The sequence below is a fragment of the Acomys russatus genome, chromosome 28 (genome assembly GCF_903995435.1).
Source record: "Acomys russatus chromosome 28, mAcoRus1.1, whole genome shotgun sequence".
Lineage (NCBI taxonomy): Eukaryota > Metazoa > Chordata > Mammalia > Rodentia > Muridae > Acomys > Acomys russatus.
Window position 1 is genome coordinate 16464312 of NC_067164.1, and position 14840 is coordinate 16479151.

The following is a 14840-nucleotide window of genomic DNA, read 5'->3' on the forward strand; positions in this document are numbered from 1 at the left end:
AGACAATACTTTAGTCCTACTGAAGAAGCAACATAGCTCCTTTCTTTATAATTTTAATTGATTGATTGATTGATTCATTCATTCATTCATTTTCTCTTTCATTCATTGAGTCAACAAACATTTATTTCCAGGGTCAGTTAATGCAGTTCCGTTGTCATAGCGGTTCTGCCTCCCTCCTTTTGCTCCCACCGCGCACTCAATCCTTCGCTAATTCTAAGAGCTACAACGTAAATGCAGAATTGGCAAGACGAGGCCTTTTCATTACCTGTGGGTTTCATCCAGCCAGCCACGAAAACGAGATAGTCTCCCAATTTCAAATTTAAAAAGTGAGAGCAAATGGCCGGCCACATAGGTACTTCTGTTATTTTGTGACAAGTACTCTCCCATCTGGGATTTCATGTTAATAAAAATGAAGCACACAGAAAAGCCCCGGCGTCCTTCAGTTCATCTCCCCCCCCCCCCCCGCCCCCCCGCCTTCCTTCCTTAGAATGGTCAAATCTGTTTCTCATCGCTGGATTTGATTTATTTCTATTTCCATTCCTGCTCAGTGCGCGCTGATTTTTACCACCCACCCCCCTTTCTGAAGCCACAGGAAGCCCTCAGGATTTTGCCTCTCTCCTCCTCAGTGCAGAAGAACCCTCTCCTGACCTCTGAGCCTAACGCTAACTTGGTTTCACACCCCCACTCGCTCTGCTCCATAGTTTACATCATGAAGATCTGGACCGCTGACGGAAAACACATATTTCCCACCCCCCGCCCCCCCCCACCCCCGTCCGGTCCCGCACCCATGAGTTCTGTCCCTGTTCTCTCCTCAGGGAGAGCTTGTATTCTTATAATGTGTCAGCCTTGGTGACGAATAAGAGCGAGCAAACAGATAAGGTCAGAGAGAAGTGGCAGGTAGTGATGACCAAGGGGCTAGGACAAGGAGGAGGAGCTAAGTCAGCACTAAGCAGACAGCACTTCCCGGAGAGGCCTCATGGGTGGATTCCTGAATTCTGACCTCCACTCAGACAACTTAAAGTCTGGCAAACAAGCAAAGTCCTTTGTATCATAAACTCTTGGAAGGTGTTTACTCTTGGGTTGTCTCTCTGGATTTGGAGACTATATATGATATTCTAGAACCGTTCCTCCAGGATGGGAGTGTACCTAGTGGTAGATGGTGTGGCTAGCTTACACCCAAACCCTGTAATCAGCAATTACAAGGAGCCCTTTCCTCTCTCTCCTTTCTGTCGTGTTTCCTCCCTCCCTCCCTCCTTCCCCTCTTCCTTCCTTCCTTTCTTTTTCATTTTTTTTTTTTAACAGAACCAAGTGGTCTGCTGCTCTGCTGGAGTGATCAAATTTTCTTACCTCCGGTTCCAAAAATAATGTAAAGAGCAAAATCCCGAGGGCTATTCTCAATCTGTCAGTGGAAAAAAAAAAAAAGAATAAATGTAATTGTTTCAGATGATGTTATTAGACCCAAGTATTCACCGGTGTCCCACTTGTCCCTTTGCTTTCAGCATGACATCCTCTCAGCTCCCCGGGGGAGCCGTGTGGATTTACAGGCTGTAGGTGCTCTGAGGAAGAGATCCATCAGAACGGAACATATGCTACTGGCTCACAGCCCGCAGATCTTTCCGAGGAGCGCTGCGTTTGTGTGTCACCGTTAGTTTACTTACACGTGTGATATAGCTTAGGTCAGGGAAAGCAATTACCTTGAATTTTTGGAGAAGCTGCTTTATTACTTCTTCTGTCCTCATGTTACTATTTGTTCTGACCTTCGTTTCTGATCCGAAGGTTGGGGTGAAAATGGACGTCTAAAGGAACGACAACAAAATGAGACTTTGAGGCCCTATCAATCAACAGGGGCCAACTTTTTGAACCTCAAGTGGAGGAATATGTAATTCTGAGAAGTGATATTACTCCTTATGTCATCACAGAGTTCTGAAATAAACACAGATTTAATAATAATTATTGTGTGAGTGACAATGCTAAACATTCTATAAAACTTTTCTAAGCCCTTCATAAATATTAACTGACTTAATTCTTTCTTTTCGTTTTCTTTTTTTTCTTTCTTTTTTCTTTTTCTTTCTTTGTTTTTGTTTTGTTTTTTTGTTTTTTTGTTTTGTTTTGTTTTGTTTTGAGACAGGGCTTCTCTGTGTAAGGCTGTCCTGGAACTCTGTTTGTAGACCAGGCTGACCTTGAACTCACATCCATCTGCCTGCCTCTGCCTCCTGAGTGCTGGGATTACAAGCATGTACCACTACCACGCCCGGCCAACTTAATTCTTATAACAAGCAGTACAAATTAATTTTAAACTATATGATATAAATGTCACATGTTTAGGGGTCAGTGTTAGGAGCCCCTGGTGCTCTTACAGAGGACTTTTAAGTATCTGTCAAATGAATGAATACATAAGTGATTGCTAGAATATGCGGAATGAAAAACTTTTGACTGTATACTTACTTGAGCTGCCCACATCCCTTACGATCTTTTGTCAAATTATTTTAGTACAACAGGAAAAGGAAGGAAGACCCTTTAGAAAGCCCTAGTTAGAAGACAGCAACGAAACCCACATCTCCCATCTTTCCTAGAGTCGGGATGTTTTCTTACAATCACTATGCTTGTCTAGACCCAAAAATTATAATACAACCTAATAACGGGGTAATCTAACAATTTCAGAACAAATAGGAGCAGTTGACTGGTCCTGCACATTCGTTGGGGTTTCCTGAACATATTAAATCATCTCTGACTTTATAAGCTGATCCGGGAGAATTAATGATATCTTTCACATCTTCAACAAGTGAAATGTCTTATATGTGTTACAGAAAGACATGTATACATTTTACATATCTTAGCAAAAAAAAAAAAAAAATCAGAATGGAAATTTTATCTAAACTATAGCCACATTTGTATAAACATTTTGCATGTAAATAGAAGATCTGAAGGGCAGGGTGCAAAATATGATGTGTGTTTGGGCAAAGTGAGCAGTCTGAATGCCTTTAGACCAGTCTCTGTGGGAGCCCGTATGTGATTCCGGTGTTGTTTGTGGCCTGCTTGTTTTCCTGTTTATGCTTTGTGCCTGCCCCTAAATAAGCTCACCTATGTGTTTCCAAGGCTCAGTTTAGCTCCCAGCACCTAGGTGGAACTTATCTCACACAGGCTAATGACTTGAGTATTGGAGTGAGACAAATATGGCTTCAAGTTCAGAGTTATCATTAAAAGCAGTGTGACCCAAGAGAAATTGCTTGATCTGTGAACTTTGACTAGATGTGAAGAAGAAGGAAAAATGATACCCACCCTCAGTGAAGAAGTTTTATGATTAATGAGACAATTCTTAAAAATCTGTTAAAAGTTAGGTATGGTAGTGCATATCCATAGTCTTAGCACTTGGGAGGCTGGGGCAGGAAGAGTCCAAGTTCGAGGCCAGCCTGAGCTCTATGGAAAGGACCTGGCAAGTAGGGACTAATTAATTAATTAACTCATATTTTATTTGAAGATTTTCATACAATATATTTTGATCATGTTTTCCTGTCTCCTAACTCCTCCTAGATTATCCTCATCTCCCTCAGCTTCATGTTCTGTCCCTCTCTCTCAAATAACAAAAGAACACACACACACACACATACCACACACACACACACACACACACCACACACACACACACCACACACACACCACACACACATACACACACACAGACACACACATACACACACCACACACACACCACACACACAGACACACACACACACCACCCACATACACACACACACAAAGACCAAAATCAAAACAAACAACCCAAAAGCCCAACAAGACAAAAATTGCTCAAGCAAATCAATATGAGACAAAAAAAATCCACCCCACAAATAAACAGGGAGCTGGAGAGATGGCTCAGCAGTTAAGAGCATTGACTGCTCTTCCAGAGGTCTACCTGGTAGCTCACAACTGTCTGTAACTCCAGTTCTGGAAGATCTGGCACCCTCACACACATGCACAGACAGACACGCAGGCAATACATTAATGGTCATTTGAAAAAAATGGAGTTGAGTTTGTCCTGGCCAACTCCTCCTGGGCACGGAGCCCGCCCTGGAATGTGTTAATATACCCAAAGAGACTCCGCTCCAGGAAAAGGGATTTCCCTCCATCAGCAGGCATCAATTGCAAATAACTTCTTGGTTAGGAATGGGACCCTTTGTCTATTTCCTCCCCTCTCAGTACAAGGACCCCAGCTGGCTTGAACCTGTGCAGATCCTAGGCCTGCTACCTAACTTAAATCTGTGCTTTCAAAACCTAACAAACAAACAAGTGGACAAGACTGTATTTAAACTCGGCTCCCGAGTTACTACAGGGAAAGACTGATGAGTCTTAGGCAATGTGCTACCATTGTTATTATTATTGAAGCAAACGGTATTGTTAGTGCAGTGGGTGTTATTCCTCCCTGCCGGAGCTGTAACTCACCTCATGGTTATAGAAGTGTCCGTTGATAGAGGCTCTATGATCCTGCCCGTCTCTCCTATACATCATTGGAGCCTTTGCCCTCTTTCTCACCAAGGCCGCTTCACTCATGGTCCTGTAGAGCAGTGGGGATTCGGGCTCTTCCTCTGCATAGGGCTTCAGAGTGCTGTGATAAGATAAATAGTCTGGGAAAAATAGAGATCACAAGCCCTTATCATTTCGCTGCCTATCTTCTTTACGCTATAGGGACACGGGTGTGATTTTTATTAACGAGGATGGCTGCTGGTTCCTGCCTGTTTCAACGCGCTGTCGTTCGCTGCTTGGCTTGGCTCACATCGCCTTACTAGGTGGTGTGTGAGCTTGGGCAGGCAGTCAAGGCTGCAGGTGAGTGGTGTGTCACAGGATTCACCTGGTCACATGGTTTGCGTTCCCACTCTTTTAATCTTACTTTATTGGGGGGGGGGTGTAAATGATACAGAATTTTAGCATGGAAGAGCTGGAAAAAACCTGCTTTTCTGTTAGTCTGGACTCAGAGAGGTAAGATAAAAACATGGTGGGTTGAGTCGCTTTTAAATGGATATAGTACTTCTAAGTGATGGGACCAGGCCCACATCTCGGCTTTGTCCTTGTGCCAAGCTTATTAGACCTTTCCAAGGAAGACAGACTTTGGGCCTGAATTCCCCTTCCTGTGACATAAGATATCAGGCTTCTTGGGAATGACTAAGAGGCTCACATATATGAGTTCATCAAGTAGTGCTGTGTAGAAACGTTTAGGAGTTGTGCTGTATGTTGTTAAAAATACACCGCATTAATAAGACTTTGATACTGACCTTTTGGAGAATACTTTCCTTCTGACACTAGAGCTTGGCCCCTGTCCAGCTCACTGATACGATAAAGGTCATCAAATTCTCCCCAGCGAGTCATCCCCCTGCAAAGTGACAAATCTTGACTAATTCTGTGGGACAGGTCTCGGATTTACAATGTTAACACTGTATAGTTGTAGGTCTTTGTATAAACACAAGTCATCATCCACACCTGAGTGATGAGCATATGTTTTAAACACACTGTATATTTTGGGACAATGTAATTCGGCTCTGCTATGTATTGAAATGCAAAATTGTGTAGATTTTGTAAACTGTATGCTTAGATGGGGTTGGCAGAAACTAAGGGGACCCACAGATATTTCACAAGGTTTCCGGGGAGTTTAGATAAAAAATTGCTATTTCCATTCATGAATCAAGGTCCCACAGCATTAAAATAATTATATAAAGTGAGTCTAACATGATAATATGTAATACTCTTTTTTGAAGAATACAATTTACAAAATGAAAATGTATGAAAAAAAATTCTTTACTAAGAAATTATCATCTCATGTAGAAGATTAGCAAGTTTACAAACAAACATTTCAGTGTTCAGAATACATGAACAGGACAACTGTTTATTTTACAGCAGATTAACATTCATTTTGACTGTATTTGTCTGGCCTTAAACAAGTTAGTTACAAAGCCTCCCTTGGCCTCCCTGTCCTCATTTACAAAATGGGAACAATCATAGTATGAGGTAGGATAGAGTTATTGGTAGGAGTTAACATGCTAATTTATGCATTGTTCTTGAAATAATTCCCCGAATATAGTTAAGCATTCAGTATATATCTAAAATATTATCAGAGTAATCTCATTTTCCGTGGCACCACCACCACCACCATCTCCTCCACCACCACCATCACCACCACCATCACCACCACCACCACCATCATCACCACCATCACCAGCAGCAGCAGTATCATCATCATCATCATCATCATCATCATCATCATCATCATCATTGTAATAACCATCTGAACCCCTTTCATGATGAATCAGGCACAACTTTGGGTCCAGTGCATTCCTGGACTCCCCCCTCCAGGCAAATGGACACTATTATTTGTGAGCTATTGCTTTTTTGTTGATCTTGGAATTCGCTTGAAGTCTTTTTATAACTCTCATTTTATTTGATTTACAATAGCCATAAAAAGCAGATAGTATGTTCTTAATATATTTACTAATAAAATTTTGAGCAAGCTCTACTAGCTAGAAATCTTGTCAGTCAAAATGCACATCCAAAAAGTAAAGGAGCCGTATCTACCAGCAGTGCGGTAGATATAACATTAAACATTGTCCCCAATTTACAGTGTAGTAGAAATCAGAAGCAATGGGAACTGGATACCACTGAGAAGCTAAAACTAAAAGACAAAGCAACCAGCTGCTGTTTCCTACAGGGGGAGCAGGAGTCTTACAAATGACAACCACTTATGATCACCACAGCTGCTCAGGGACTTGGAAAAAGGTGGCAGCCACCCCTTTAGTTTCCTTAGCTTCAGGTAGTGCAGTGGCGCCACATAAACACAGGGGCTAACACATAGCTCAGTATATTCGTTTTTGCCTCCTTCCTTCATGCCACTCATTGCGGAAATAAAAACAACTACTTTACGGTTTGGGCTTGCGTAATTCAAGAACCATCCCACACACCGCGCACATGACTAAGATTAAGGATGGTTGCGCATACTTCTCAAACAAGAGCTGGCTAGAATTTAATGTCAAACAATTGAGCACGTCAGAACACGGAGCAGTTGTATTGCTCTGACCAAACACCAGGAAGTGTACCAGAGGCAAATCTGAATGCCAGAGAGGAGCTGTAATGAGTTGCAAAAATAAAATGGAGGCAGAAATTTGATAGGCAAACAGAATGGTATATTTCCCTATATATAACAGAAGAAAAAAAACGTTGATGCAAATCAAATAAGCACCTGTTTGCTTCTTGTTCTTTAATTCATTCTGGCTTGTCCAAAGTGTGCCAACACTGACTTTAGAAAGATATTAAAATTGAAATGAAAGACAGGGAATGCAAAAATAATTCCAGCGAGGCTCTTGCTTGTTTTGTTTTAAAACACACAATTTCTGTAAGAAGACATTTGGCCCAGATCTGAGAGATCAAAGTCCCTCCTACGGAGTCATTTCCATACACACAAATGGTCAGAGCTCAGACAAGCTGATTTCTTTTTAAGCCTCCACCGTTACCATTTGGCTAGTGCTTCTTCAGTGCGACTCCTTTCTAATATGATTAAAATAGACTAACATGACAAGAGTGCTTATTTTCTCAAAGGAACAGAAAGACACTCAACTGGAGTCCTTCTGGCAGCTGAACACACACTGTCCATGTCCTTCATTGTCTACTAACCCACGGGGACAGTGAATCTGAGCAATGGTGTTACGGTCTGTCCATAGATGCCCAGTCCGGGCAAAGGAGAAGGAGAGAAGATGTGAAGTGAAATGAGGAAATGGTCAAATTCTTTACAAAATTTAATTGAGGCCCAGAATTGAAATGAGTCACCCGAAAGGAGGTAATCAAGGGAGGGTACCCAAGCCTGGACTGCAGCAGAGGACAGGGCGCAGCGTGTTTGTGCACCATTACAGGGGCCTGGGAAAACTGTTCTATCTGTGTTGTGCCTTCATGCCTGAAGGCAGATGATTGTACCGGGTTCTCTTGACTAATCAATACCAACCAAATAATGCTATCATGCTTGTTTCTCTCTCTCTCTCTCTCTCTCTCTCTCTCTCTCTCTCTCTCTCTCTCTCTCTCTCTCTCTCTCTCTCTCTCTGTGTGTGTGTGTGTGTGTGTGTGTATGTGAGAGAGAGAGAGAGAGAGAGAGAGAGAGAGAGAGAGAGAGAGAGAGAGAGAGAGAGAGAGAGAGAGAAGGCGGGGAGAGAGGGGAAAGAGAAAGTCTACGCTGTATGCATTAGAGGTGGTGTCTTTTCCTGCAGATCCTTTTTCACTAGAAAGATATGATTCACAGAGCAAGCATACTTACAATGTTCTAGTAAGTCTTGTTACTGTGGTAACGGACAGGCCAATACCCCCAGTGCCTGGTTACTATGGTGAGGCACAGGCTTATGCCTTTGGGTGTATTTTCTCAACTTTAAATAATGAGAAATAACTTTTGCTTGCTTCCAAGCTGTTGTGGCTTGAATGTGACATGTACTCCATAGGCTCCTGTGTTTGAGGACTTGGATCCAGGCTGGTACTGTTGTGTGCAGAGGTTGTGGAGTCTCTGAGACCATGACCTAGCTTGCAGAAGTGAGCCACTGAGGACAGGCCTTGAAGATACCTTGATCAGAGCTCCTTGCTTCCTGATTTGCCAAGATATAGCATGCTATGGCTCACACTCCCACTGCTATGGATGGAGTCCCGTCAGCTACCATGCCTTTCCTACCATGATGGTCTGTAATCAGAAACTGTGAGCCAAAATATTGTTCTCCTGTATGCTGCTTCTGTCATGTTTGGCTACGGTGACGAGGAGAGTTGCCACTGTACCATCAATGTTCTTGGTGACAATGGGCTCTGCAGAAGATGCAGTGTGAAAGTGACAGGTCACAGTCTGTTACAACATATGAAAGACCATCACCAACATCACCTTGTCCCCAACCCCTAGCTTCTAAAACTCACCCACAGTTTCCACATTTTTAATGCAAAACTAGTTTTTTTTTAATTTGAGAAATTAAAGCATATCTTTGAATAGCTGCTAAAATAATAATGGATTAACAGTGTGTCTTCTACCTCCTTGACTTGTCATTTTAATGCCTCATGCTTGTGCAGTTTTAATGAATTAAAATAAAGCAAAAGGGGTTGGCTCCTTAAGGAAATTTTGACATGAGTTCTTAGATGTAAAATATGACCACTAATTTTGTGAGGTCATAACTTGTATATTTTTTTAAAAAGAAAGGCTCAATCACTTTTAAATGGTGCTTCTTGTCATTTGAGTGATCAGCCTTATCAATCATCTTGTACTTGTGGGGTGCTGGGCTTCTTGAGTGCCTGAGATCATAGTTCCATTTGTGCTCATAAGCACCATGTCCTGAGCCCACCAGCAGCCCTTAGCTCAGATGGAACACTAGTAAGGAAAGGCAGATGGGGTGAGATGGTTGTCACAACAAGTAGGTGCAATTTATTTACAGGTTTCCGAGAACTCCATTTAATCTCATCCCCCCTCACTCACACTTTCTTTCTCCAACTGTCACAGTTTATATCCCTCCTTCTCTCATTCTCCATCCCGCTGTCTCTCCCTCTCTCTTTCCTTCCCTTCTTCCTTCCTCTTTGTGCTGGGCACTGGGATGCAAAGATGATTCAAGATGTGGTCCACGCCACCTAGAAGCCCACACTGTAGATGGCGATGAGACAGATGTATATGAGTCCAGTAAACTGTACGCCATGGAGGTGAGAAAGAAAAGTCGTCAGTGTGCTCAGTGGACCGAGGGATCGTGGAAGGCTTTCAGGACAGCATGTTGAATCTGTTAGTCAGGCAATTAGCTGCTGATAAGTAGGCTGGCTGCCTGGTGGGCAGAGTGAGGAAAATAAGAGATGGCGTGATGGGTATAGGGCGTTGCAAAATGTTCAGTCCTGTCCAAGAATGACATCTGAGAAATGTTGGGAAAAGTTAAAAATCATGGTGGGACATGGCAATATTCTCCAAGGTGGTACCTAGGTTTCCTTAATTATGGCCAAAGATCAGACCACACAAGTGCATCATCCTGGCAGCCATCTCTCCCTTTTCTCCTCTGGGGGGAATTCCAATTCATAATGGATGGGAAGGTGGGAGGTGTGAAGAGAATTGTCGTGTCTCCAGGTGTGTCAGAAGGGAGGCTGCGACAGGAACGAAAGATGTGGAAGATTCCAAAGGATACTTTGGAATAATTATGATTTTTTAAAAAAAATTTATAAAGGATAATGACAAAACCCCACCCAAGTTGGTCATTGAAGGTATGGTTGCATCCACCCAGGCAGGGAGCTGTTCCGTGCAGTGAACTTCAAAGGTACTTTGCTGTGCTCTGCTAAACAGCTCTGCTTGTTTTGAACACGAGTACAGTTCAGTCTCCTCTCCAGAAAGCATTGAGAGTCCTCTGTCCAAGGAGTGGACAAATTTAAGTTTTCTTCCCTGTTTTGGAGGTCAGGTGAGGACTATGCAAATCTTGCCGCTCTATCTTGTCTTGTCCAGTGAGCAAATGCAATCTTCTGGGAGAAGCTGTGGGGCAGACGGGGCCCCCAAGCTCAGGCTCTGGAGCCCATGGAACAAAGGTCCCTTTGGTCCCGCCAGGTGGTAACTGGAGATCCTGTACAAATCACCTGACCACAGAGACACAGTTTCCAAATACCTAATTGGCGGAGATGTTGGTGATGGTATAAGATTGCTATAAGCATCTACACACAGGAATATGCACCCCACGCTATGATCACACACAACAGAAGCACACAGTGAGGTCATCTGAGCAATACCAAGGGAGGACAGCTTACCCTTTGCTGGAAAAGGTTTCTGGTGACTTCAACAGATCAAATGAAGAGATCTGCTTCTCATCTTGTATTTTTAGCTGTATGGGTCGTTTGACTCCCCAGAAAATGTCCAGCAACCCTTCAACAATTAGCTGTCCATCTTCAGTCTGAGGAAGAAGCAATTACCCTCAGTAATTGTTTTTGCATTATTTATAGAAAGTCAAATGCTTTAACCGGAAGATGCAGAAGGTAAGTCGGTAGGAGATATTACTAGGTTTAAACATCTCTCAGGATGGATTATTTGGTTTCTCGACCTCTCTGCAAGACAATTCTGATTTTGAAATAGTCTTTCATATTTAAAACAGTACACCTGACAAAATAAGCCATGTTGTCTTTGGTATGCCCACCAATAGGCATAGTGCATTAAAATGTTTTTTGAGCTCCGGTTCTTGGATTAAGTGGGATTATATTGTTTCAGGTCCATTTAATTTAAAAGTATAGCAGATTTGAAAACTATACTGAATTATAAATTAGAATAAATAGTTATATATATGTATATATATTCAGTATATATACTGAATAGAAATTAGAATAAATACAAATATACTGTTTGAATAACTATGAATAACTTAAGTCATAAAGTTATGTAAAACAAAGGAAAGAATGCTTATGAGGGGATGGTGGTGGCACACACCTCTAATATCAGCACTCAAAGAGGCAGAGGCAGGTGGATCTCTATGAGTTCAGGCCAGCCAGGCCTATATACCGTGATTCCATCCCAATAAAAGAAAAAATACGCATATAAAAACTTACTATATGATACAAAACAGAGCATGGAGAATCTGAGTTTGAATCCCCAACAGCTGTATAAAAAGCTAGTATGACCGTGTATGATCAGAATTCCAGCATGGGGGGCCCAGAGACTGCCCAAGCCCAAGAGTTCTCTAAACAGCCAGCTGAGTCCCAAGTGGCAAGCTTCGAGTTCAGTGAGAGACCTTGGTTCAAAGCAAGGAAGACAGGAATGATCCCGCTTGGCCTCTTCACATGTGAATCTGGCATGCATTCTTGCATACTCATGTGTGTGAACATGGCGTGCATGCTTGCATACCCATGGGTGTGAACCTGGCGTGCATGCTTGCATACCCATGGGTGTGAACCTGGCGTGCATGCTTGCATACCCATGGGTGTGGACCTGGCATGCATGCTTGCATACCCATGGGTGTGGACCTGGCATGCATGCTTGCATACCCATGGGTGTGGACCTGGCGTGCATGCTTGCATACCCATGGGTGTGAACCTGGCGTGCATGCTTGCATACCCATGGGTGTGAACCTGGCGTGCATGCTTGCATACCCATGGGTGTGGACCTGGCATGCATGCTTGCATAGTCATGTGTGTGAACCTGGCGTGCATGCTTGCATACCCATGGGTGTGAACCTGGCGTGCATGCTTGCATACCCATAGGTGTGAACCTGGCGTGCATGCTTGCATACCCATGGGTGTGAACCTGGCGTGCATGCTTGCATACCCATGGGTGTGAACCTGGCGTGCATGCTTGCATACCCATGGGTGTGAACCTGGCGTGCATGCTTGCATACCCATGGGTGTGAACCTGGCGTGCATGCTTGCATACCCATGGGTGTGAACCTGGCGTGCATGCTTGCATACCCATGGGTGTGGACCTGGCATGCATGCTTGCATAGTCATGTGTGTGAACCTGGCGTGCATGCTTGCATACCCATGGGTGTGAACCTGGCGTGCATGCTTGCATACCCATAGGTGTGAACCTGGCGTGCATGCTTGCATACCCATGGGTGTGAACCTGGCGTGCATGCTTGCATACCCATGGGTGTGAACCTGGCGTGCATGCTTGCATACCCATGGGTGTGGACCTGGCGTGCATGCTTGCATACCCATGGGTGTGAACCTGGCGTGCATGCTTGCATACCCATGGGTGTGGACCTGGCGTGCATGCTTGCATACCCATGGGTGTGGACCTGGCGTGCATGCTTGCATACCCATGGGTGTGAACCTGGCGTGCATGCTTGCATTCCCATGGGTGTGAACCTGGCGTGCATGCTTGCATACCCACGGGTGTGAACCTGGCGTGCATGCTTGCATACCCATGGGTGTGAACCTGGCGTGCATGCTTGCATACCCATGGGTGTGAACCTGGCGTGCATGCTTGCATACCCATGTGCATGCAACATACACATCATTAAGAACATGTTTGTGAAAAATTAATAGTTTTTGAGGTAGTCATTCAAAATAGAAATAGTGTAACAAAAGGAATAAATGTGTAAGTGAAGAAAAACCAGCAAACAGGGATATATATGTATTTTGCAAATTCATAAAGAAATGTTAAGGACAAAGAAATTCTCATATAATTCATTTTAAAACTTTTCTTTTATATGATATCTATAACTCCTTTTATATGTTAAGTATCTTCATTAAAGTAATATATTGTTGTTTTAGAAACTTTGAGGGTATAGAAACTAGCAAGTTAGATTATAAAATCATTGGCTACTATTACTAACAAAAACCAATTGCTCGGTGACTGAACTATTTCCACATTTTAAAACCGTTGCCATTACGAGATATTGTACATTCACTGGAACTCAACTGGTTCATTTTAATGAACAACTCAAATTCGACTTCATAGATACATCATGACTTGTTATAACACAGCACTGGAGGTCATGAGGGTACTGTTGCCTTTTCTCACTGCAAATGGTGTCACAGTGCACACATGTCCACACACATGTTGCAAATGGTGTCACAGTGCACACATGTCCACACACATGTTGCTGCGAAGGCAGAAAAGTAGTGGATTTACTGTTCATAGCATTATTCACTATCTGAGAACTATTTCATCTTAAGTCAGAAAGCAAATGTGCCCTTAAAACCACTTTTTGCATGCTTTTCTAAATCAAAGATGCTTAGAAACCTGCAGGCACTCCATCCCTGCTAGTTAGTGACATCGCCTAAACATGAAAGTGAGATTAAATTAAAGACTTACCTGCTTCTTCGGACCACATGTGTCCCCAGGTTCTAGACTGCAGCCACCCTGACTCATGTACCTGGTTACACAATCTGTTTTCTGCGAATCAAGCTGCTGTGTTTCTTTAATGGGCTTACCTGTCCATACAAAATATGCAGATTTTTCTGGTCTTCATAGAAAACATTATAAGCCTCCAGTAAAGAATTAAGTTGTTCCCTAAAAAAACAAAACAAAACAAAAAACAACAAAGTGAACACTTTGCAGTGACAGTTTATTTCATAAAAGTATGAGATTTTAAAAAAGTGTCTATGGAATTGTTATTATCCTGCCATTTTAATTTAAGGTACGCTATAGAAATCTGAAGCATTCTTAGAACATTAACACATTTAAAATATGCTAATTATAAAGGGAAAGTACGTGGGAGGATGACCAAGGACCACACCGGTGAGAGCTTGGTCAAAGGAGGCAGCTGCGGTGCAGATATGGCTTACATTTTCGCTTTGCTTTCACAACAGCTAAGCACTGGACACTCAGCACTCACCATGCATCTGACGTCATGGTTCTCCCTGAGGTTACAACAATGGTCAATCAGTGGTTTACCTAAAGTTCAGTGCTCCAGAGGAATCTCACTCAGGTGACTGACAGACCCTGTGGGGGCACTGCTTCCTGCCATCTGAGTCATCACAGATGGATTGCAGAAATGACCTCCTCCAAGGCTTCCTGTGTTTGCTGTGTGTTCTTGACAACAGGAATTATTTTAATGTGGACCTGGCCATCTTTCTCCTTTGCTCAAACCTCCTCGATGTCTTCTCAGAATGCAATTCAACATCCTGTTGTTATGGCGACTTAAGAGACGCCATTTGCACTATGGAATACTACTCAGCTATTAAAAACAAGGAATTCCCGAAGTTTGTGGATAAATGGATTGAGCTAGAAATGATCATAATGAGTGAGTTAACCCAGAAGCAGAAAGAATCAAATGGTATATACTCACTTATATCTGCATACTAGCCCAAGGGGCATGTCCCACAAAAGCCTTCACTTACCAGGAAACTGGGACAGAGGGGAAGGCATCCTATTGGGACTCTAAATGAGAGATGCA

The 14840-nt window shown here is 43.0% G+C and overlaps 1 protein-coding gene across 1 annotated transcript in view; it reads right to left on the bottom strand.

The window, feature by feature from the left end:
- Rassf6 (Ras association domain family member 6) overlaps window positions 1-14840 on the bottom strand; it is a 30136-nt gene that overhangs the window by 1228 nt on the left and 14068 nt on the right. The window contains exons 2-7 of the mRNA XM_051170166.1: window positions 13876-13954; window positions 10762-10904; window positions 5268-5365; window positions 4441-4622; window positions 1695-1796; window positions 1348-1399 (exon numbers count right to left, since the gene is read on the bottom strand). Of these exons, the coding sequence (XP_051026123.1) occupies window positions 1348-1399; window positions 1695-1796; window positions 4441-4622; window positions 5268-5365; window positions 10762-10904; window positions 13876-13954 (656 nt within the window). The remainder of the gene's footprint in view (window positions 1-1347; window positions 1400-1694; window positions 1797-4440; window positions 4623-5267; window positions 5366-10761; window positions 10905-13875; window positions 13955-14840) is intronic.